This window comes from Impatiens glandulifera, chromosome 8, assembly GCF_907164915.1.
Source record: "Impatiens glandulifera chromosome 8, dImpGla2.1, whole genome shotgun sequence".
Lineage (NCBI taxonomy): Eukaryota > Viridiplantae > Streptophyta > Magnoliopsida > Ericales > Balsaminaceae > Impatiens > Impatiens glandulifera.
Window position 1 is genome coordinate 28,903,086 of NC_061869.1, and position 24,634 is coordinate 28,927,719.

The 24,634-nt window shown below is 36.9% G+C and overlaps 2 protein-coding genes across 6 annotated transcripts; one reads left to right on the plus strand and one right to left on the minus strand.

Annotated features, from left to right (window-relative positions):
• Nucleotides 1-8,379: 8,379 nt before the first annotated feature.
• LOC124912479 (3-hydroxyisobutyryl-CoA hydrolase-like protein 3, mitochondrial) lies at nt 8,380-19,296 on the minus strand. 5 transcript variants are annotated; one of them, XM_047453109.1, is made up of 11 exons: nt 19,028-19,296; nt 17,828-17,929; nt 17,582-17,627; nt 16,905-16,956; nt 14,518-14,652; nt 14,348-14,444; nt 13,672-13,801; nt 12,925-13,103; nt 11,482-11,609; nt 11,263-11,364; nt 8,380-8,635 (listed from the first exon to the last, which is right to left on the minus strand). In XM_047453109.1, the coding sequence occupies exons 1-11, from the start codon at nt 19,275-19,277 to the stop codon at nt 8,534-8,536; spliced, it is 1,323 nt and encodes a 440-aa protein (XP_047309065.1). In that variant the 5' UTR covers nt 19,278-19,296; the 3' UTR covers nt 8,380-8,533. The 5 variants fall into 5 exon arrangements, with proteins under 5 accessions (XP_047309065.1, XP_047309064.1, XP_047309062.1 ...); XM_047453108.1 differs by having other exon boundaries at nt 16,905-16,957; nt 17,563-17,663; nt 19,028-19,050; XM_047453106.1 differs by lacking the exon at nt 17,582-17,627 and having other exon boundaries at nt 16,905-16,957.
• Nucleotides 19,297-19,312: 16 nt separating this feature from the next.
• On the plus strand, nt 19,313-24,006 carry LOC124913244. The gene is made up of 8 exons (XM_047453840.1): nt 19,313-19,345; nt 20,530-20,700; nt 21,502-21,855; nt 22,480-22,536; nt 22,669-22,824; nt 23,098-23,205; nt 23,286-23,870; nt 23,980-24,006. The coding sequence occupies exons 1-8, from the start codon at nt 19,313-19,315 to the stop codon at nt 24,004-24,006; spliced, it is 1,491 nt and encodes a 496-aa protein (XP_047309796.1).
• The last annotated feature ends 628 nt before the right edge of the window (nt 24,007-24,634 follow it).

The following is a 24,634-nucleotide window of genomic DNA, read 5'->3' on the forward strand; positions in this document are numbered from 1 at the left end:
TTTGGAAAGGAAAAGATTCTTTCCCTTAATAAAACAAAACTAACAATCAATGCTCAGATTTTCCCTCCAAAAACGATTCTATATAAGGAGCCATCCTCCCTTCACTTTCTCACATCCACAATCACTTGCACTTCTCTTGAATCTCTCTCTCTCTCTACATCATAATCATGCCAAGCCGAACTTTGGGAAATTTCCTAAGTGTTGACTTCGGCTCATGCTTGGCCGAATGGGACTATGACCACCCAAAGAAACACATGTTTGAAAGTCTCATTGTTACCGGTCTTCAAGCCTTCCTTGACGAATCCGGTCCCATACTGACTGAGGATGTCAAGGAATTTTTCAGAAATGCCGTTAACTGGGGAGATCGCATTGTAACCACGGTAAGGAATCATACCTTCCGGCTTGATGAAGCCGAATTTGCCTCCCTCTTCAATCTGCCCAAAGAAGGGTTCTCTGATTTTCCGGCCATGGAGGGCACTGATGAATACTACTATGTGTTCCGCTGTCTTGGAACCTTCGATACGGTGGAAACCCATGGGTTAAAGACCCGTCTCGGTCGTAGCACTCAGCTACTTCTTGAGATTGTCACTCGGTCCATTCTGTGCCAATCTGTAAATCAGCGGTTTTCAAAGAATACCTACAATATGATGACCCACATCTACAACCACACGCCCATTAATTGGGCAGCGATCCTCTTTCAAACTTTGAGGAAAATGGTTCGGACCAAGAAGGGTCTCGGCTTTGCACCCCACATCAGCAGGCTGATTCTCAAGTACCGGCCAGATTTTGGACCGGGTACACCGGCATCCCCCTCAAATATTCTCGATAGAGATGCCGTGGTGGAAAAGTATTCCAGAATGGTGTTTACTGCTTAAACATCTCTATTTAAATGTCCTTCTTTCGTCATATCGGTTTCATTCTAATAAAATATCGTTTCGGTTTTGATCGCTTCTCTTTACTCTTTATATCTATCTAACACAACCGGCTTCATATCGTTCGTATCCGGTTTCATAAAATCTGCTTAAAAATATTAAACACCGATCAATCAAAATATCTGAAACATTATTAAAAACCGATCTACCATTCGGTCTCGTAGAAAAATACGTCACCGATGACATAGGCAAAGTTTTGAAAAAAAAAAAAAAAAAAAAAAAAAAACTCCCGCTCAAAGGCACCGCACACCGTTTCGCACAAAACCACGTCCTTTCATTTTGGAGGGAAAACTCCCGCCCTTTCATGATGGGACGGTTTGGCTTCCAAACCGTGCCTATAAAAGGAAAGCCTTCATCACATTTGTCATTTTCACAGAAATTCACTTTCTCTCTCTAAGCTACTAAATCCTTCGAAACCGATTTCTCTCATTCTCAAACTATTCAAACATGGGTCGTGATGCGGTATTGTTCAAACTATACTCTCAAGTGGACTTTGATGAGATTCGGCAACATGGAACAACCGAGGCAAAAGGCGTAATTGACCGACTCATTAAAACCGGTCTGGGATATTTTCTGGAGGGACCTCACGTAATCTACAAGAACGCGGTTGAAGAGTTCTTCAAAACCGCAACCGTTTCCTACGACAGGATCCTCGCAACGGTTTGCGGCTCCCAAATAGAAATCACCGAAGCTGTAGTGGCCGAAAGTCTGCATCTCCCAACCACCGGTATGGACGCAACAGCGGAGATGGACGATGACGTTTTTAAGATGGCTTGCCACCGTGTATCTGCAACAAACAAGCCGGTTCCCACATCCGGAAAGAAACAACTGCTGAAACCGGAGCTCATCCCGGCGTGTGACGTATTTGCTAGGGCGATACTGGCAAGGGGAGGAAATTTCAGCAATCTGACCAAGGACAAAATCAGAATGATTTTTCGTCTAATGGAAGGCACAGAGATCAACTGGGCAAGATCGGTCTTCGGCAATCTTATGGAAATGGTGAGACCAGACTCAGATAGGTCTTGGGGGTATGCAGTTCAACTCGGCAAGATCTTCTTACATCTAAAGATCAATGTCGGTCCCGGTGTTGGAATACTAAAACGCAGCATCATTCGATCAAGGCATTTTCTTCCAAGAAAGCAGTCGGCCTCCAGTTCCACAGGTGGCCGAAAGAAGAAAGCCGCGAAGAAAACTACCCCGGCGAAAGAAAACACCGGAGGAAAGAGAAAAGAAAAGGTAGTGTTCGAAGACCTACCTCAACAAACAGAGGATGAGGAGTGGGCTGATGAGGAAGCCGAAACAGAGGGAACCGAAGATGAAACGGTCCATGAAGACGATCTTTCGGCTCGGAGTCCGACCGATGCCGAACAAAGCTTCAATCCTGAGACCACCGAGGGTGGGGAAGGGAATCATGAGGGAGCCGATAATGAAGGTTACAACCAGGAAGAAGCCGATGAGGCCGAGGCCGAAAGACTAGCCCAGAATATCTTTCAGGGCATTATCAAAAGAAACGTGGATGTTATCAGTTTGTACTTGGAATGGCATGACTTTCGGTTCAACTCTACATATAAAGAAATCCTACAGGACTACGATTCAGAAAAGTGCATCAACAGATTGGAGGAAGTGGAGGATAATATCTTAAGCCTCACAAAATCAAATACCATTCATGAGGTACAATGCCGAACTTGCCTACTGATACCGAGAAGTCATCTTCGACAGATAAGAAGGCGTATCAGAAAGATTAAGGAAGAATATGCCGAAGGGGGATCGGTGTCTACCGTAGCACCGCGAGTATTAGAAAAGCTCGAAAAAGGCAAAATAGAGTTACGCCAAGAGATAGCGCGGTTAGAAGCAATCTGCGTTCAGAAACAAGTTCCGGTGTATACCGCTCCGGTCGTCGAAGACTTTCAAATGGACTGGGCATCAACTTCAAGGGAAGACACCGCGACACCGAGGGACATTGAGACTCCGATGCCAGAAGATGATGAGGTACCGACCCCGAGAACTGATGAGGTACCGACTCCAAGAACTGTTGAGGTACAATCTTTAGAGGATGTCGAGGTACCGATCCTGGAAAATGCGACACTGAACTTGGAGGAGACGGTCACATCAGAAGCACCTACTGAGGTTGTTGAAATAACAGACTCCGATGAGAGAGCCGATCCTCATCAGACCGAGCAGACCCCTCCCACTCCACCACCGGAAGCTACCGTTTCAGTTCCTCCTAAGGAATGGATTGAAGACCGGCTTCAAGAATTTGAAGCATCCATTTCGGGACGGATTGGCGAGCAACTTAAGAAACTTGAAGTGTCCACATCGGGGCAGATTGAAGACCGGCTTCAGAAATTTGAGGCATCAATTTCAGAGATGATTGATGACCGGATAATTGAACACAACGTCTCTAAGCTTCAACCGCTCAAGGAGAGATGCGAGACCGTATTCGATTCGGCTATGCAGTTCGCTGATGTGACAAAGAAAGTTGTGGATCATCATCAAGCGCGCCTGGAGCAACTCAGCACCGGACTATGGGAAGAGGCCGGTGAGCGAGAGAACTGTGCTCATCATATTTTAGCTCTGGAGGGTCTCACTTCGGAATTAAAGAAGGATTTCGAACGGGTCGACCCAACAATTGAGCGAGTCTCGGCACTGGAAAAGAAGAACGAAGATCTCGTGGCCGAAGTAAAGGCACTTACTGCGCAGATGGCCGAAATCCTGAAAGCTAAGGAAGCCGCAGATGCCGCTGCTATAGAGGCCGATGCTCTGGTTGCTAAGAGAGTCCAGGAAAGGCTGGACGCCGAGGTTAGCAGAGACAAAGAGGCGCCACGAGCAACTCAGCTGACCGAAGACGAGATAGAGGCCGAAAGAATAAGAAGGGCTGAGATCATGTATCCGGGATATGCTGAGAAACTGGCCAGACAGGCCGCAGCGGATGCCGAACGATTAGAAACGGAGCATCGAAGGCTGGCGGGTTTTGCAAAGGAAAATGAGAAAAAGAAGAAGGCAGCCGCTTCCGTTTCAGCACCAGCAACTTCCGTTTCAGCACCGGCAGCCTCAGCTTCGGCATCAAAGAAAAGAAAGAGGCCGGTTAGTAAGAAAGTTCGGATTCTCAAGACGCTCAACACGATCTCTGAACCGGCAGAAACGGGCCCCTCGCAGCAAGCCGACCTAATCGAGGAGGAAGTCGTAGAACAGTTGCGGTCCCGGTCTAAAAGACCACGATCTTCCCAACCGCAACCGCCACCACCACCGAAGAGAAAGAAGAGTGCCTACGAATTTACGGACTCGGAATAGGGACTCTCCTTCCTTTTCTTATTTGTCTTAAGTATTTATGCTTTGTCTTTTTCGGTCTGCTATAAATATATATAAAGTTATTTTTGAACACCGGCCTTATTTTGCATTACTACTTGGTTTTGATAATTTTAAATAAAATAATCAAAAAGGGAGAAATTGTTAGATAAAAGATAGAGATTCTTACCAAACCCCTCCCTCAAAATTTTTGAAAATTCTCTAAGTCTTTTTCAAAAATCGGCCAAACAAAACAACCGGCCTACGGTTGCAAACTTACATAATTTTGATAATTTTAAATAAAATAATCAAAAAGGGAGAAATTGTTAGATAAATTCATACCGGTTCAAATAAACCTAACTTAAACAAACTTCCTATGCAGGAACAAGGAACCGGACCGGATGAACAATAAGAAAACCAAATAAAGCAACCGAACCGGTCAAGGAACCAAACCGATCAAGCACACCTGGAACGTGACCGAACAAAGGAAGGATCGGCCAAAGCTCAAACAGCCGATCAATCCACAAGACCGGAAGAAGTCCGGTCACTTCACTATCAAAAGATACTCGGCCAAGTCAAGTGGCCAACCTAGGCCAAGTCAAGAGGCCGACCTGCACAAGAAGACACTTTGGGTATCTGTTGAGAATGATACCAAAGGAACAGACTGAATACTTCCATATCCATGCAAGTCTGAGGAAAGACTGTAGGCTGCAGAAAACAGTACTACCGGATCTTTCTACTTCGGGATAAGCCAGAAAGGAAATCTTCAAAGTACAGACAACTGCCCAAGCAGACAGTGCCCACATTGAGTAAAAGACAAACCCAGCAGGTTTGCTTTACAGACCGGCAGGTCTGAAACATGATGCCAGGTCTGAGATTGACCGTCAGGTCTGAGGAGAAGACCGCAGGTCTGAGACACTGAATCACTGCATCTCTGATCAGCCAATCAGATTCAAGGCTTTGAAATATGACCGTTGGCATATTTCACCTATAAAAGGAGGCAGTTGAAGAAGAGTAAATGCAGTTACTAGAGTTACGAAGTGGGACATTAAGTGAGACAAGTGAAGCGTTGAGAGCATTTACTACAAGTGATAACAGTGTGGTATTCTAAGAAAGCCTAAGTGCTAAATTCTAAGTGTGTTCTACAATTTCGGTGTGAATTGTAAGAGTGTTATCGAGCAGAAAAATAAGTCTCGATCGGATTGTATTTGTATTCCTTAGTGAATATCCTTCTCGCGGCTTCGAGAGGAAGGGGTGACGTAGGAGTTTTATCTCCGAACATCCATAAAATCTGTTGTGTTATTTACTTTCTGTTGGCTTCATTACATAACCGACTAACTTAACCATACCGCTCCAAACCAACTCCATACTGACCATACCGAATATCCAGACAACCGAAACCGACCCACCATTCTTCAAATCTCCATCATCCGAAACCGACTCCGCCTATCATACACGTGTACCGCTTCAACTTGAAAGCAAACCTCTTCCGCGCTTGAACCTAGTTCAAGGGTTTGTGACAGGTTGTGTAGTATTGAAACCCCGGTGTTAATCTCTAACAGGATTAACCACCACCCTACGAGTAAGAACCGCTAACCGGTCCAACCCCCGGTCCACCAGCGGCGACCTAGATCCTAACAACCTTGAACGAGGAACTCTAGTACATGGACCGAGAGCTCCCGAACTCAGACTGAGGGTCTTTAGACCCTAACCGACAAAAACGAACCATAACCTTAGGACTCCGGTCCTAAGGCCTGTTTGGTTCCACTTTTAAAAATCCAAAATTATTTTTATAATTTTGGAACTCCAAATCATTTTCTAAGAATCCCGAAAAATTAGAAAATGCATTTTAAATATTTTTGGAATATTTCCAGAAAAATATTTCAAGAAAGGCTCGTTTGGTGTTTATTTCTAAACCCTAATACATTTAAAAATGACTGGTATTCTTCAGGTATTTCCACTGTAGTTATCATCTGCAACAGGTACCATCATTTAATTATTATTGTTTTCCATATTTTAAATAACGCTAAAGTCTAGAAGCATGACTAGGACCGAAAGAATAATTGGTTAAAACTCAAACATTATATAACCAATTTTTTTTTTAAAAAAGTCAACTTTATAAGTTGAAACCGTTTTTAAAACATGTATGGAGGACATAACGCGAAATTCTTTTCCCGAGTATCACCAAACTTCAAACCAAACGAAAGTTTAGTGCAAATTACGTTTATACGCGTACACTTTTTTATTGATTTTTCTAAAAAACAATTGACGACTCTATCTTAAACTAAATCATCTTTCTTTAAATTAATCATGTTTAATTAATTAAATAGGATGTCATAAAAAAAATCGTCATTTGATTACAGTAAATCCCCATATTATTAATTAATTATTTGAATAAAATTAATTATTTCTATATAATTATTTTAATAAACTGTCAAGTACTATTAAAATCTTTTTAAAATAATCTTTTATTTTATAAATATGTCTGACAAGCAAACCAATGTTGAAACTATATCCACTCTAGGCCTGCAGGCCACATGTCAACCATGTGCGCTGATGCGAGATTCTCGATGTTACAAAATATATATATATATATATATATATATATATATATATATATATATATATATATATATATATATATATATATATATATTGAGATAACTTTTCAAAATCCTAATATACCATAATTACAATAAATAATTACAATAAATAGATATATCTGTCAGGTTCATGATCGGGTAGTAAAATAAAAACCGAATTCATTGATCGGGTAGTAAAATAAAAACCGAATTCGGGAATGAATAGCTCATTACCCGTTCAGTAAGATACTCGTGTCCATCCTTATGCATATGGGAAGATGAATAAGGAAACATTAAGTGAACGTGATCAATGTTATCAAACTCGTGAGACAACTCGTGAACTCGTTCGATTTTACGATTCAACTAGTCAGAGTCATGAGTCACGAGTGGTAATAACTCGTTAGAGTGTAACATCGGTATTCATTCGCGAGTTAAATCGATCACTCGTTGAAATTGCCGAAATCGGAAAAATTGTACCGTGCTGATGAACGAAAAAAAAAACATGAGTTATTGTTTTTATTGTTGTCCCTTCACTCTCTTTGAAGATTCTTTTTTGTTCTTCAATAATAGATCGAAATAAAAAGATAGATTTAGATTTAGATTCAGATAGATAGAAGATTGAGAGAAGAATGAAGATGAAGATTTAGAGAGAATAAGAAAAATGGAGATACACGGACGCAAATGAAGATGTGGGGAACGTGGTATGAGTTTATATATATATATATATATATATATATATATATATATATATATATATATATATATATATATATATATATATATATATATATATATAATAAGTTGATTAGTTATATTTTATTTTGTATTAATATAAATATATAATATTATTATATGTTTTTTTTAATAATTTTTTATAATTAATTTTTATATATAAATGATTTAATAATAATTTAATTAGTTTTAGAGTAAAATCTTAGGATTTTACGATTCGATTTTGATTTACAAGTTTACAAACCTTTAACGAATGTACGTAAATTCTCGAACACGATTCAGGCCATTGTCATAGTTTACTCATCCGAGGGCTTTGGTATACTCCCTTTTGTGGTGCATTGTGCAGCATCAGATCAAGCCTGAGACGCGAATAACTAGCATGACGATTTATTAAACATTGGATTGAGGTGAAAACGCGGAACATGGTGTGACTGGAGAAACGAATTGTCGTGTTGGTGTGATTCGTAGGCGGTGGACACGGATGTTTTGCGTGGCGCGTCGGTTCTAGGTAAGACGCGAAGATGTTATAGTGTCGCACATCAATATTTTGTCTATGAAATAACTTTTTTTTTTTTTTACATTTTGCAGAGTAAGTAATTAAGTGGTGAAGAAAAGTTAAAAAATTATTTTTAAATTTTTTTATAATTATAAGGTAACCACTAACCATTCCTTTTAGAAATTCAATTTGTGAAATTAAAATTAACAAAAATTGATTAAAATTCCTCTGTAGGTTTCAAAACGAAGGTCTACACAAACTGAAAAGTTTTATAGATCATTAGAATTTGATAGAATAAATCCCAAACAAAATTTTAAAAAATATTCTCAAGGACAGAGCAAACACTTTTCAGACTCTAAAAGAAACAATTCTGAACACTTAGTTAATCCAACGCGATGCCTTGTTTGATCGGGTTATTTCAAAATAATCTAACTTTTTTTTTTCTAATAATACAAGCATTGTCTATATAAGTTCACTATAAGAGAATGGTGTTACTCAAAATAATATCAAACAATGAGTTCTTCAACCTCTGCACCCAACGGTTCAAAGACTGCTTCGACTTCAGCCAGGTGGACTTCGTCGAGGCTTGGTGGGTTCCATTTGGGATTCTGAAAGCCATAAAAAAAATTACACACAAGCCAAATGACAAACATCTATCATTTTGCAACAATGAAATATCATGCACTTGAAGCATGATTCTATAATCAGTGGCAGAAAAATGACCACAAGTGTATTTATCTAATATTAGCTGCTAAGCTAAAATCCAGCTTGTGATTCAGCCTGAAATCTAACTACACTTTGTTTTCAAATAAAATGTATCTATTTCTTGAAAATTGTGAAATTATAACCTACCCAACACACATGTGTTTCTTTGCTTTTTAAATAAATAAAAAAAAACTGTATTAATAAACAAAATATGATGAATGACAAATTGTCTCTCCTCCTTTTGATTCCACAATGAGAAGAATAATGTTCTGGACTCTAAGAAGAGAAAGGAAAAAACTGTCAAGTGTGCAACTAGCTCTTTGAAGGGGAATCCCCTTGTGTCCAAGATGACTCTTGAGACAATGCTAAAGTTGAAACAAACGAGTGAAAAACAGGAGAAGCTAGGGGGAAGTTCATTGACAGTGGTCCAGTTGAGGGAACTGCTGCCAGGTCTAGATTAAATGAAGACTGCCAAGGTAAGCTTTCTACTTATCCTAGCTAGTTCATGTATACTGGTTGTGCACTTGAAACAAATCCTAGTGAAAGCAGGAGTTGATTGGGCCAAGGCTTGAGAAGTTTCTGATTCTTATGATAGTGTTGAGTGTGTAATGCTACGGATTCTATCATTGTTGACAGAATTGATGTCACTCCTAAGTGTAATGTGATATACTACGAAATATAATCAACAACTAAACTTAACTTGAATCATGAAGAAACTAAAATACAAAATATGAGTTGAGATAAAAAGTCAACAATTGTAACAATGACATACCATTGAAAAAGAAGAGAAAATATTAGAACACAGATGGGTGAGAGACGGGTGAGATGAATAGATTGAATAATATGAGTTTACGATAAACCTTTGTTATGGCTATAAAATATTGTTATGGCTATAATAGAACATGAGGTGTAGCCAAAGATTCTACACCTTTTCTTTAACTGAGACATATATATACTGCATTGTGCATCTTATCTGTAGAAGATATATCTATTTTGTAAGTCACTTTTCTCACTTTAGCTGAAATTCGAAAAGCTGACTGAGTTTATGTGTCTTTCCGCTGATCGATGAATGTCTACAAGGCTGTAATTTTACAATTACCCAATCATCCACTAGATATACACAATCCACGCGCTTCTTATCAACTTGTTGTTTTATCCTGTGTTGACCTCGATGAAGGTGGAATCGAAGTAGTTTAATGGATTGCTTGCTAGCTGACAAACTACGATCAATTGTTTCAACACTAGAGTCCCATGTTAAGTATGTGTGATGAATACTAGGTTGTTGGTCATAGACTATCTCATTAGGAGATAACAAGGAAGTTGAATAGAAATTAGAATTATATCATCCTCAGCTAAAGGAAGCTATTTAACTCAAGACTGAAGTTTTTGACCTGCCTTACAGCCTAAAATATGTTTCAACACTCCGGTTGAGAACTTCAGTTTGACCATTTGTCTAAGGGTGATAAGATGTAGACATAACTTGTTATATTCCCTGTAGCTTACACAATTCTTTCCAAAATGTGCTGACAAATTTCTTGTCCCGATCACTAACTATGACTTTACGCTCCATGCGTTTGCTTCTATTCGAAAAAGGAGATTTTGTTCGGGATGGGAATTTTTTGTCCCGATCACTAACTATGACTTTACGCTCCATGCGTTTGCTTCTATTCGAAAAAGGGGATTTTGTTCGGGATGGGAATTTTTTGATTTTATTAGCATTTAATCTTCTTTATCTCCTTATGTTCTTTTGTTTTTGATTCTCTTCTTCTCCCTTCCATCTATAATTCATTAAACGCATCTTGTGTTTTCTTCTTAATAAAAAGTTGACATTTAAAAAACAAATGCAATCAATCATACCATGGTTGTAACCTGAATTCAAACCATTTCTATCATTTGTCTCATTAAAGTCTTCCATTACAGCTCATGCCTTTTGTTATCAACCCATTTTCTCAATAATGACCACATTTCTTTTCGACACACCCCTCACTTTTTCCATAAAATCTGCAACGAAATGTGTTATATATGTACTCCTATTGATGACTCTAAAGTCTAACCAAATGATTTATGTGTCGTAATAAAGTTTCAGAACAATTTTAGCATCCCATACCACCATATTCGTTCATTTGAAATGTCTGAATTATTTAAAAATAATTATTGAGCTTGTTTGTGGATTATTTTCAAATAAACCACAATCCAATCAACCATCACTTCTTTAATTACCACCATTCAATTATCTTTACTTTCTTCTTTATAATATTTTAAATATTAAATACTAGGGATATTCTGGACATTTTACCTAAATAATCAAAATAAACCCTTTTTTACATCAAAACAAGTTTTTTTTTTTTTAAACAAAAACAGATTATTTCCAAATAATCCTACATTAAACAATCTATTGGTGTTATCTAATCATATGCCCAAAAAATATATCAAAATGATATTCTAAACAAGATATGTTCCTAATTCTGCAGTAATATCTAGCAAGAAAAATGAAATACTCTTGGGAGGGGGGAAATGACAATTAGATAACCTGATCCTTGTCCACCAATACTGCCCTAACACCTTCAGCAAAATCGCTTCGCAGAGACGACCTTAAAGCAATGCGGTACTCAATTTTCATGACACCAGTTAACTTGGGAAAAGTCAATTCCAAAAAGAAAAATGTGAGTTTTAGTTATCAAAATGAAAGGAAATTATAATATACATCACGTATCGATTTTTAGAGCTAAATTGGGAGCTCTCAACTTACATTTGAAAGTTCATTTTCATTCTTGCCATGAGCAGATGCAACCTTAGAGAAATGTCTCTGTGTCAGGGAAAGTGAAAATGGAGCCCCTTTAAAAATACCAGCAAGAGCATCTTTTGCAAATTCGGAGGCTGCTCATATTCAAAGGACAATCAGTTTGAAGTTGTTATAGACACTTGGGCCTTATTTGATGTCGGTTATTTGGATTAAATCCAGATAATTCAACATTACATCAAAAATCAATTATTCCATCAAATCATCCACTAAAATAACCAAAATACTCTTCTTAGTTTTGTTCTTAGTAATTTTTTAGAAATATAAAACATCAATATAGAATTCCAATATGTAAGATATATAAGTCAGCTCATACAAGGCAATGTAATAAAGCATCAATATCGATTCATTCATTAAATTAATCTGTTCATGGAAAAAACCCGAGAGACTCGAGCCAATAAAAGACCGAGATGATTGACTCAAAAAAAAAATCATTAAGATAAGAGTTTGATTGTATAAATAGATTCTATAAGAAAATTTCTAATGATTCATTGGCAGGGATGGTGGAGAAACTTTTATAATTTAGATAGTAAGTTGGGGTCATTAAATCCAAATCATCCATTAAAATCCAACATAAAAAGGAAACTTTTTCCAAAAAAAGTAAAACAAATTCTTTGGCATAAGCAGAAGATTAAAAAAGACCTTGATACATGCACCATAATAGGCATATGAATTAGGGATGGAAAATATACAAGTTTTGGGTACCGACCAAGCCCGAATCCTTCAGAACTTGACCTGAAAGGTCTGGGTTTCACCCGCACCCGAATTTTTCTTAACTCGACCAAATCCTAACCCGACCCCTCTGCCTGTTTCACATATATTTTGACCCATATAACATATGTAGGTCAGTTTCAGATATCTTTGACCAATTTCACATATTTTTTATATGTTTAACATATTTAATTATTTGTACTATCATAAATAAAATTTAGAGATAAAATATAATTATTTCAAAAAATAAAGTATTTAATTCAGAAAAAGGCTAAACTTAAGGACATGTTAGTAACCACAAACTTTTTTGGTTAAAAATGAGATTCAAACTACTACCAAAATATATATTTACATTAACCATTATTTCAGGCGACTAATTTATAAGAAAGAAAATATTCATAAATAATATGATGATAATATTTCAAAAAAGATAGTCTTATAAATTTAAAATTTGCTCAACTTTTAAAGAAATGGACTTTAAAAGTTAAAATTGCATGAGTCATTCATAAGAAATATAAAAAACAAAGAAATAAAAATAAAATTTGGGTCAATATTCGGGTACCTAACCCGCCCCAATTCTGACCCGATATTCAGAATCCCTAATTTACCCTACCCAACATCCACTGTTGCCATCCCTAAATTATAAATTCTTTTGAAAAGCGGAAAATAGAAGTAACTCACTTGCAATATCACTACTTTGCTGATGTCTCTTGAGATCTTCCACTATCTCATTAACAGATCTATTTGCAGCAAAGCATGAAGTTATCTGTGGTAAAATTGCCTTCAATATGGGCTCTGAATCAGGATCGCTGCTATACTTGCCCAAAATGGCTCTCACATCCTGATGGGGATCTTGTGAACTTTTTATTAAAAGGAAGATTACATAAAAAACTCAGTGAAGGAAAAAAAGTGTCAGAAACAAACTATTTAGCATTAAATGTTATAACTATGATCATACAAATATAATCAAATTCAGGTATGTGCATATTATATATATCAATCCATATGGCCTAATCCAGATGAGAAACCGTCACTAAATTTCTGAATTAGTGTTAGACTAAGTTCTATTTTCAAATGTGATCTCATGTAGATGCTCATCCAGATGAGATATATCAATGAAAAAAAAGTGTTTCTGTTTCTGGATCTGAATCCAGATCTAGATAAAACCATTAATAAATTAATGAATTTGTTCCTAACTATGATATGTTTCCAAACATGATCTCATCACCATCCACATTCAGATGGGATATCTAACAATAAAGAGTTGTATCTTAACATTTTCTGATAAGATATATTCAAAATTATTAAGAGTGATTTAAGACATTCTGATGGAGGGAAATCAGATTTATATATAGATGTGTAACCTATTAGGTGAATACAACAACAAAATTATTTTCAATCTTTCAAAGAAATCCAACAGAGATTTACAATGTTTCTGCCAAGAGAGCCTCCTTCACCAAAGCCAAGTTTCCAGACGGTACATAATGAGTGCCAAGACCTAAGTATAGGGCATCAGCTGGTGTAGAAATTCTCGTTGCAGTCAACGCAAGATAAGCACCTGGAACAGCATACATTTCAGAGAAGATAATTGAAAATCTACATTATTACCACCCTAGTCTCGCACCAGAATGAAAGTAAACAGCAGCTATAATACAATACACTAGCTTTAATAAAGAAAAACTTTTAATATTATCTCCTTCAGATTACCATCATGGTAATTGGTATTATTAATATTTATAGATTTCACATCCTCATCCTACATCAGTAGACAAGGTATGACAAAGAATTAAACCTTGGACATTTTGTACTTTAGGGTATGGCATGTGTATGTATATATAAGACTTATTTGGACTCGTAATCATAATGGGACAGAAGCTTTCAGAAGTCTATCGTACAAATTGTCCCATATAGAAAATTAAAATGCAATTTTTTTCTATCAAGATATCTCATTTGAATATGAATCCAAATCAAATCAAGTTAGGAAACAACACTTGAGTTTATTTACGTTTCTCATTTTGAACAAGATTCAGATCCCAAAACAGATTGTTTATCGAAATGGGTCATTCTCAATATAGACTGAGGCTCTTGGAAATGGAAAACATACCAATAGATCCATCTCCTGGAGTTTGTGCTGCTATGTGAGCAAAACCAACATCTGGAAACAAGCCAATACTATTTTCTGGCATTGCAAGGACAGTCCTCTGGAACAAAACCATTACGTTTTAGCAAATCACATGCAATACTATGTCACTCTATATGGAAAGGAAGATAGACCTCAGTTATTAGCCGGTACCGACCATGTCCAGATAGGCCAATTCCAAAGCCCATTGTTATTCCATCCATGAAGCTTATATATGGCTTTTTGTACCCAGAGATTTTACATATCAAAGAATATTCTGCTGTGAATACCTGCCAAAGATTTAAGGGATAGGTGTTTGTGAGTTTAGCTAAATTAGAAATAGAACTAAGAGATGGTCATTGCATCATATGTCCAGGTAAATTTGGTTAAAATAAAAACTAAAATGCTTCTAAGTAGTTGATATCAGATTTATAACTAACAATTATATAAGTATCAAACTAGGCCTAATCTTAAAGCACACCTTTGCTTTTCAAAGAAAGTTGTCGGAAGTTTTGTGTCGTCTCAAACCATGTTCATCATGTCTATCTAGGAAGTTGTTGCACCATGGCCTCCCATAATAGTTTAGGCCTCACAAAATATATCAATCTACTTTTTCTACATATCAGAATTATAAATCTACCTTTTTCCACTTAGCGGCCCAAGATGGGTAATTACTTTGTGTAGTATTTGTGGATTGAACTTGATTTCAGACACCATGAAGTGAGCAAACTCCATAAAATGGAAAAATGACCTAGTGCCATAAAGATCTAAAGTAAACTTCATTGAGATTATGTTTGGATGTGTAATTGGAACCAGAATTGAAAATATTTATAGTTCCAATTTTATAAGAACTGAAAATGAAATACAATTCAATTATTATGTCTAGGGAAATCATAGACTTGCAATTCTGGAGTGGGAGGATGTATTGCAACTTAAAAGATAAGCTTTGATATATTTTGTGAATTTTAACTATTAGAAAGGGATGTCAACATATAAGTTAAAGAAAATAAATAAACAAATAAATTATGGAACAACTTTATAGATAAAAGACACAAAAATCTCACCTATTTTCTTAAAAAGACAAAGATATGCTTGGAATATTCCTAGTTAGTATTTCCACACTACTCTCAAACTAGACAGAAAAATTTCAGCCTAAACAACAAGCCCGGAAGATTTTGATTCAACAAAAGGAGTGGTTTTGAAGACATTGCCGAAAAGTCTCGCACAATGGAGCCGTGGAGGTCTACACTATTTTTGCCCAAGGGCACGGCATTAAAGGAGTAAGCTTCCAAAAAGATGAGCTAGATGAGAACGTGAAGAGATGATATTATTGGAACCCCATCATTGGCTAATACGGACAGAGGCAACGTAAAACAACTGGATAGAGACTTAGAGTTATACCATGTAAGAAAATGAAAAGAAGGTAACTTTGGTAAATTTTGTGATAATTTTAACTATTATAAAGGGAGGCCAATTTATAGGTAGTACTAGAAAAAAGTAAATAAATAATCTAACTTATATATGAACTTATGTTGAAAAGCTCCTACCCACTCTAATAGAAAGACAATGAAATGTTTTAGAATATGCCTAGTTTATATTTTCATATAACTCATAAAACAAACAAATGATTTAGGATTGGACCCAATTCCAATTCAGTTTGAACTAGCCTAAATGGTTCACACAAACCACATAGTTACCATGCAACCATCTTAAGAATGAAGACAAAGATGGCGGCATGACTGCACCAGTATGAACATAAAACTAGGATAAGTAACCATTTAAGTTCTTAAATGGGTAAATTCCTGGTTAGATAGTCCCAATCATGAAATAAGGTGAACATAAAAAATAAAAATTCACTTTATCCAGCACGAACCATATACGTTTATTTTCCTATATAACAGTCCAAACAATGGCTAATTTAATGAAGCACATAAATATCTGAAGTCAAATATAGTTTTTATGTTTTATTTAAAAATCATTTAATTATTTAAATTCACTTCAAAATCTAACTTAATTCAATAAGCAATGAATAACTCAATTTATAATAAGACCATACAAAAGATAATTTGAACTGTTGGAAATTAATAAACTTCGGTTATAAGGACAAAATAGTCTTTAAGAACTTTCTCGCCATTACATATCAAGTACTTAGAATTTAATGTATTTAGCATTTATTTTCAAACAAGTACTTAATTAGTTCTGTACTTAAATTATGTATTTACCATTCAACACTAAATTTTCATTTTATCAAACACAAATCAAATGAATTCTGCACACTTTTCTTCCATCTCTTAGCCACTAAAATCTATCTATAAATTCCTACATACAGGCTAGTTTAGTGGCTTAGTCTTATGGTCTTGGATTCAGCTAATCAAAGGCTCAAGCTGACAAAGGAACTGTACAAAAGAGACACCCCTGTTCCTTGTTTACCATTCCCTGAATCAACTAACCTACTACTCTGGAGTATAATTCTTGGTATCTGGCAAAAAATGAAAATAATAACTTTTAATATCCAGCTAAAAAGAAAAGAAAGCAACAGGACCTCAATCATGTTTGATAAATGGAGTTTGGTCGTTATCTGCTTCACATCACCCCCTGCAAATAAGTTGATGGATTAAGACTTGACATTCACAGTAAACTTGCAGTAAACTTGCAGTCTGATATTGGGAGGTAAAAGTGACATGCTAATTTTCATGCAAATAAACAACTAACATAACATGCACATAAATATGTCATAAGAGAAGCAAAAACAGCCAAACAACAACTCAACAATAATTAAGAGCTTCTAAGTTTATTTGATACATGTTATTAAAATCACTTAATTATTTAGATTTAGCTCAAATTAAGCTAAAAATTGGTTTAATTATATAAGTTATGAATGAAATAACAACTCAGTAGTATAGTAAGAGAATACAAAAAGTGACCTAAGAATACTATATGCGTAACAAAATTCCGTCACTATATGCGTAAATTAATCAAATTAACACTAATAAACTAGTGTTTATGTACTTGCCTTGACATTAGGGCCACATTTGTCAAACAAACTAACATGTGACCTACTTACAATTCTTTTTCTCAAAAGAAAAGTACTTAAGATTTTGCAACATTCAGCACTTGATTTTCAGTTATGTGAAAAACACCTTAAGTTTGTTTTTCTTTATAAAATGGTAACTCTAAGTATTAAAATAGGCAACTACAACCTTCTGTACAAGAGAAGTAGATTTTTCCCTTTGAATCTCAGCAACAACCGCCTTTATATCCATTCCTGCATTGGCCAAGAATGGTTACCCTTCATAGCTTACTTCACCCCATCAAGAATAATAACCCATGCAAATAGAAAGAACAGTGCATAAACATATTTTAAATCATGGAAACAGATAGTCCTTCTAAATCTAAATGAAACACAGGACCAAAAGATTATGTATTTGATACTATAGAAGAAACCTCTCATGATTTTCTTCTTACCTGCTGAAAAGGCTCGAGGGGAACTGCTTTCAACTAGAACACATTTGACCTTTGGATCTGCTTCCCATTCATCAAGATAACTTTTATACTTGATGTCCATATCTGTAATTTTAACCCAGATTGTTTAGTTATATTCAAATTGAATTATATAAGAAAAAGAAAAAAAGCACTGTGAAATAGGAATCCCTTAACTTCAGTAGTAAGGGAAATTGAATATCACATTGACCCTACTTACAAACTTAACATCCAATTATTCCTTCTGCACGATGCTCATACATAATCTTCATATTGTTCCTCTAAATGAACACCCATTAACACCTAGGCTATGTTCTTTTTTTTTTGGAAATAAAAAAATGGGATTCTAGTCTTACTTCATTCCGGTACTTTCAATCAAAATTGAACCAGAGATCTCAAGATAGTAAACCCCTTTCCACATAATTACTCATGGTGAGCACAAAACGCCACATCATATAATAGTCATATTGTTTGTTTATGCGACATATACACAGAAATTTTGAAACCCGGATGACTAAAGGGAGTCGATTGAAAATACAATTGACCATTTGAGCCTCCCAAACAATTGCAATGGGCAATTTGAGCCTTCATGCCAATTTCTAGTGATTTGTACTTTCATCCCTACTTTCCTTTTCCAATTTTTTTAAACCAGAGTCCTTTCCATATTTCCACTTTAATCAAAGTGTTTTGAGTGAGATTTGAACTTCAGTTAATGAACCCTATCCACTTAAGCTACTATGTTGTAGGTAGATTTTCGCAAACCTCAGACTATTCTATTGAGGGGATTAGCACCACAACCCACCTTCATGACGTCCTGCACTTGAATCTGGTGCTTTCAATAAGAATTCGAATATGGGACTTTAGAATAATAAACCCTTTAGTCAAAGTCTCTTGTCATTAATCTTCCAAGTTCAACTAGGTTTTACATTAGTAACATATACATTCCAATAACAAGTTTTACAATACACATACTGAGTTAGAAGCATTTTGTGCCCACCATCCCAACAAGAAACCACATTCCTTCAGAATTTCCTTTTCTTAAAAAGGAAAATGTAAGCAATTTCAAACGCTAGATTAAACTAAATTGAAACAGGTAATAAATACCACTATAGATTGTCAGTCACTCGCAGACTATCAAAACCACCGTGAAAAGAAAAAAGGTGCAGACAGAGTGAAGATACACACCAAGGTTCATGGCGTTGAGAGCCTTAGGCCGATCGAGAGTAATGACGGCAAGTCCATTCGGTAGAACGGATCCCTTCACGAATTCGTCGGCGGTAGATATGGTCGCAAAGGTCCGGAGAGAGAGAAGATCACGGGAGCTGTTACGAAGAGGGAAGCGACAATAACCAAGATTTGTTGAATGAGATTGAGAAGTAGTGAACGTAATTGACGATCGGGTGAAATGCTGACGAGCTCCAAGCAAACTTCGCATGTTCCACTACCGCTTTTGATGGGAAATTGGACTAAATGACCCTACAAATAGGCCTATTTGCATCCGTGGTAATTTTGAATAATTTTTTATCTGATGACCACTTTTTTTTTTTGGACTAATTTACCATTTTCGCGTAACGCGAAGGGAGTTCGCGTTTCGCGAAGTGAAACAGTCTTGATATATATATACTCAAATTTTTTCATTTCTCTCATTTTCTTTCTCTCTCATGCTTTCTTTCCTCCTGAGTTTGTCGCCGGCGGCGTAAACTCCGGCGACGGCGAGCCCTCAAGCATAAATCGACAAGATAAGCAACATAATCCCCGAATCTATGTTTATATAACAGATTTATGTTCTCATTTGTATTTCTTAATGAAACCCTAACCCTAAATATGTTCTTTTTGGTGATATTGGTTAATATTGGTTCATATTATTTCATATTTGTTCATATTGGGTCATATTTGTTCATATATGTTCATATTTGTTCATATTGGTTTATTAGTTTGTTCATCTTATTGATTGTTCTTTTGGCTGTGATGATATTTGCAGATGATATCGTTTCTGCTAGTTACTTAACGAAGCGTTAAGTACTTAACGAAGCGTTATGTACTTAGCGAAGCGTTAAGTACTTAACGCTTCGTTAAGTACTTAACGCTTCTGCACGCGCGCGTAGGAAGACGAAGAGGCGCGCGTATATGCACGCGCCATACCATATATTTTAAAAAATAAAACATTTGGACATTCATTTCTTCCATTTTCCCTCTTCTATCCTCTCGATTCCTCTCTCTCTACAACCGTCACACTGAAGAAGACATTGACAAGGCCGATCTGCCCGTCCCCCTCGTGTCCTCCCTCTCTATCATTGATTCCCCATAAATCTCAGGTTAGTTTTAGTTTGGTTGTTGCATGTCTTTTTTTGGTTATGGGTTTTCATATTTGCATGTTTAGTTTTAGGGGTTTTGGCTGTTTCAGTTTATTGGTTTAATATTGGTTAAGTTTAGCGTTTAATGTTTGTTTCTGGTTATTGATTATTGCATTATATTTGCATGTTTGTTTCTGGTTGTTGGTTATTGTTTCTTGTTTAGGGATTCGCGAATTACTTAACGCTTCGTTAAGTACTTAACGCTTCGTTAAGTACTTAACGCTTCGTTAAGTACTTAACGAAGCGTTAAGTACTTAACGAAGCATTAAGTACTTAACGTTTGATGTGGTCTATGTATATGATCTTACATTTTTGTTGTTGTTCCTTTTGTAGATGGCAGAAACTACCGTTCCTGATTTCCCTGGACGGATTTCTTGGAAAAGCGCCCTCTGCCTTAAGAAGATTGTTATGAAGTTTGAGGAAATGGATCTTGTGGAGAAGGTGTACAATACCCAATTCAGATATATAGTCTCTGCGCCAGTGTTGCAGTTCTCAGGAACTATTGTACATCACATGTTGCTTAGGAGGGTAACCTCAACCTCCAAGGAGATTACTTTCAATATCAATGGGCAAGAACTTGTGTTTGGTATGAAAGAGTACGCCTTGGTGACGGGCCTAAACTTCGGAAGGGTTCCTGAGGTGAACGAAGAAGAATGCCGAGGTTGTCCACCTCTGTTGGTAAAATATTTTAAAGGGAAGACGAGTGTAGTAATACAAGACTTGGAGACTGCTTTTTTGAAATGTAGAGATAAGGAAGATGCCTGGAAGATGGGGCTGGTATGCTTGATTTGCCAGTACCTATTTTCATTTGACCCAAGGAGGGTGGTATTTGCCAAAATCCTCCACATGGTCGAAGACGAGGAAAGTTTCCTCCGATTTCCTTGGGGGAAGGTGACCTTTAGAGCCACCCTCAAGGGTTTGAACAAGAACATGAGACATCTCAGTCACAAATATTATAAGAAGAAGAAGGAAAAAAGTACTAATCCTTATGCTCCTTTTGCTTATAACATTTATGGGTTTGCACTGGTATTTCAAGTGTGGACATATGAGGTCATCAAAGGTTTTGTTCCTAAATTTGCTAGAAAGAATGAGCTTAATGATCCTCTACGCCCAAGGTTGTTAGTCTATCATTCCAACAGGAAGAACACCTTGATCGAGATAAAGACTGCCCTGGAGACAACGGATCTGACTGAGATGGAAGAGTCCTCCATGGAGAAGAGGTTATACAGTGGTGAGGACTTTGAACAAATAGATGAGTCAACTGATGAATTTTTTGAGGGATTTACAGAAGGGAAGTTAGTGAAGGAGGATTATGATGATGAAGAGGAGGGAAGTGAACCTGAGGATGAACATGAAGAACCTACTTCCAAACCAAACACCCGGAAGAGAAAGGCTGCGCTTAATCTCAAAGAAGCCGTAAACCTGAAGAGGAAACTTGCTTATGAATCTAGTCCTGCCAACATTCCTAGCCCCCCATCCGCTACTAGTCCTGGATTACCTCCAACATCTTCTGTTGGATGTAAATGTGAAGAGCTGAAAGAGGAGGTAAAAGCGCTGAAGGAGGAGCTCATCAAAGAGGTGAAGGAGGAGCTCAAAGAGATGAAAACAGCTTACGAAGAAACTCAAACAAATCACAAGGCTTATATGAAAAAGCTGGTTGTTAGTATGTGCGAACAGTTATTAGCCAAATCCATCCAAAGGATGGCCACGTTAATAATCAAATTAGATAATATGGAGGAGGAGAGGAAGAAGAAGAAGAAGAGCAAATTGGAAAAGAAGGGCAAGACTGAGGTAAGATAAAGATACTTATCGCTTCGTTAAGTACTTAACGCTTCGTTAAGTACTTAACGCTTCGTTAAGTACTTAACGCTTCGTTAAGTACTTAACGCTTCGTTAAGTACTTATCTTTTGTTGTTCTTAACTAACCACACTGTTGTTTTATTTTTGCAGGAAGGGAATGTGGAGGAGATGAAGACGAATGACATGGAGATGAAGGATGGGAAGGTGGAGGAGGAGAGTGAGAAGGTGGAGGATATAACTAAAGTAAGTTTTACTTAGTGAAGTCAAATGTTGTTTCGGGAAGTAAACGCTGACCACACTGTTGTTTTCTTTTTGCAGGATGGGAAGGTGGAGGAGATGATGACGAATGAGATGGAGATGAAGGATGGGAAGGTGGAGGAGGAGAGTGTGAAAGTGGAGGATAAAACTGAGGTAAGTTTTGATTAGCGAAGTCATATGTTTCGGGAAGTAAACGTTGACCACACTGTTATTCTATTTTTGCAGGATAGGAAGGCGGAGGATAGTGTGGTGAAGGTGGACGAGACTGAGAATAATGTGAAGGTGGATGGTGGGGAGATTGAGACTGATGTGAAGGTGGATGGTGGTGAGACTGAGAATAATGTGAAGGTGGATGGTGGGGAGATTGAGACTGATGTGAAGGTGGATGGTGGTGAGACTGAGAATAATGTGAAGGTGGATGGTGGGGAGATGTTGCTCTCCGATATGATGCAAGAAATAATTGAGAAAAAGAAGGATAAGGTCAAGGTTGAGAAGGTTGAGAAGGTAGAGAAGAAAGCCAAGGTTGGGAAGGTTAAACTCAAGGTTGGGAAGGTTGAGAAGAAAGTCAAGGTTGAGAAGGATGCCACGGATGGGAAGGATGAGAACGATGGGAAGGATGGGAAGGATTCGAGGGATGGGAATGATGAGAACGATGATGATGATTTCCAATTATACAACACTCCACCTAAAGGAGTAGTTCCCAAAAAAAGAGTGAGGAAGCAGAAGAAAGATGAAGACTACACCAACCCTTCTTTTTCAAAACAGCCAAAGACGAATGATCCATTAACTATCAATCCCCTTCAAAAATTTGATGATGAGTTGTTGGTTCAATTACAGAATTAGTTGAAAGATGAAGCTACCAATGATGAGACAAAGACTGTGTTTACTTGCGAAGCACGAAAGAAGTTGTTTGTTAGAGTTCTAACAAAGTCCACATGGCTTAAAGATCCTGTAAGTCTTGCATTTCATATTAATTCTTTAACTTATGAATAAGGTTTTTGATATATGCTGCCTTTTCCCCCATTTTGTAGGAAATCGACGCAGTCTGCCACTTGTTGCGCAAAAGGATTGAGCAATATCCCAAGACATATAAACATTGTAAAGTATCAATAGGGGATTGCTTATTAGCAGATATGATGAGGCGAGAGTACCCGAACTATAAAAAAGATCCTGAAAAATTTCCAATATCAGACGTCTTTTCTCAGTACTTCTGGGGAGCGCCTCATAGACATATGCCAGAATGGCCACTAGTAGACGATATTTACGTGCCTTTGAACATTGGCAACAAGCATTGGGTACTGTGCGTCGTTCGTGTACAAGATAATCACATTGACGTTTATGACTGCGACTCGAGTATTTATAGGAATCTCGATCCATACATGAGACCTTTGTGTGAGATGTTTCCACGAATATATGCAATGGGAGCCAGTGATGCTGAGCTACGACGGTATCCTAATTTCAATTTCCAGAAACTGACATATAAAAGGTTGCCACACCCAGTCAAAAATGCAGTCGCCAAAAATGGGGAAGTCCCTAGAGCAGCAGAAAGTGGGGATTGTGGTGTATTTATGCTTATGCACATGGAATACTTGACTGCTGGTTTAGGTGTAGAAAAGGTGACTTCCAATGAAATGGAGTTTTTTCGACAAAAGATGGCGGTCCGGTTATTTCATCAAATTACAGAACCTTAGTTTGTATTGTAATCGTTTATTGATTTTTGGATAGAACTTGACTTGTGCTTATGTATTCTGAACTTGTATTACTTTTTGGGTAGAACTTCAACTTAAGTTACATTTCATGTTAAAATATTTGTAGTTTTAATGTAGTCTGGTTGGTTGGTAGTCTGATATTTAAAAACCAAAGAATTGAACATATAAATCAATGTACCAAGTAACTAACTTAAACTCACTTAAACCAAGTTTTACTTAACGAAGCGCTTAACGAAGCGTTAAGTACTTAACGAAGCGTTAAGTACTTAACGAAGCGTTAAGTACTTAACGAAGCGTTAAGTACTTAACGAAGCGTTAAGTACTTAACGAAGCGTTAAGTACTTAACGAAGCGTTAAGTACTCCTACAGTACACAGATAAACTAGATACAACATACAGATTACAACTTATCCGATTACAACTTATCCGATTACAACTTATCCGAGTTCAACTTATCCGAGTACAACTTATCCGAGTACAACTTATCCAAAACATAATACAACTTATCCAAAACATAATACAACTTATCCAAAACACTTATACAACTTATCCCAATCAATCTAAAGGCTCATATTGTTGAGATGATGGCTCGTGCTGTTGAGAAGATGAGTCATGATGCTTAGATGATGATGCTTTTGCAGTAGATGGAGCAGGCATGACTGCTTTGCATGT

What these genes read in the sequence shown, in the direction of transcription:
- LOC124912479 (XM_047453109.1), bottom strand. Translation starts at nt 19,277, where the DNA reads ATGCGAAGTTTGCTTGGAGCTCGTCAGCATTTCACCCGATCGTCAATT. An exon ending in CCCTCGAGCCTTTTCAGCAG is followed by an intron (nt 17,628 to 17,827) that starts GTAAGAAGAAAA and finishes TGGCCAATGCAG; the next exon opens with GAATGGATATAAAGGCGGTT. An exon ending in GGTACCGGCTAATAACTGAG is followed by an intron (nt 14,445 to 14,517) that starts GTCTATCTTCCT and finishes GTTTTGTTCCAG; the next exon opens with AGGACTGTCCTTGCAATGCC.
- LOC124913244 (XM_047453840.1), top strand. Translation starts at nt 19,313, where the DNA reads ATGACCCTACAAATAGGCCTATTTGCATCCGTG. An exon ending in AGACTGAGAATAATGTGAAG is followed by an intron (nt 22,537 to 22,668) that starts GTGGATGGTGGG and finishes AATAATGTGAAG; the next exon opens with GTGGATGGTGGGGAGATGTT. An exon ending in CCACATGGCTTAAAGATCCT is followed by an intron (nt 23,206 to 23,285) that starts GTAAGTCTTGCA and finishes CCCATTTTGTAG; the next exon opens with GAAATCGACGCAGTCTGCCA.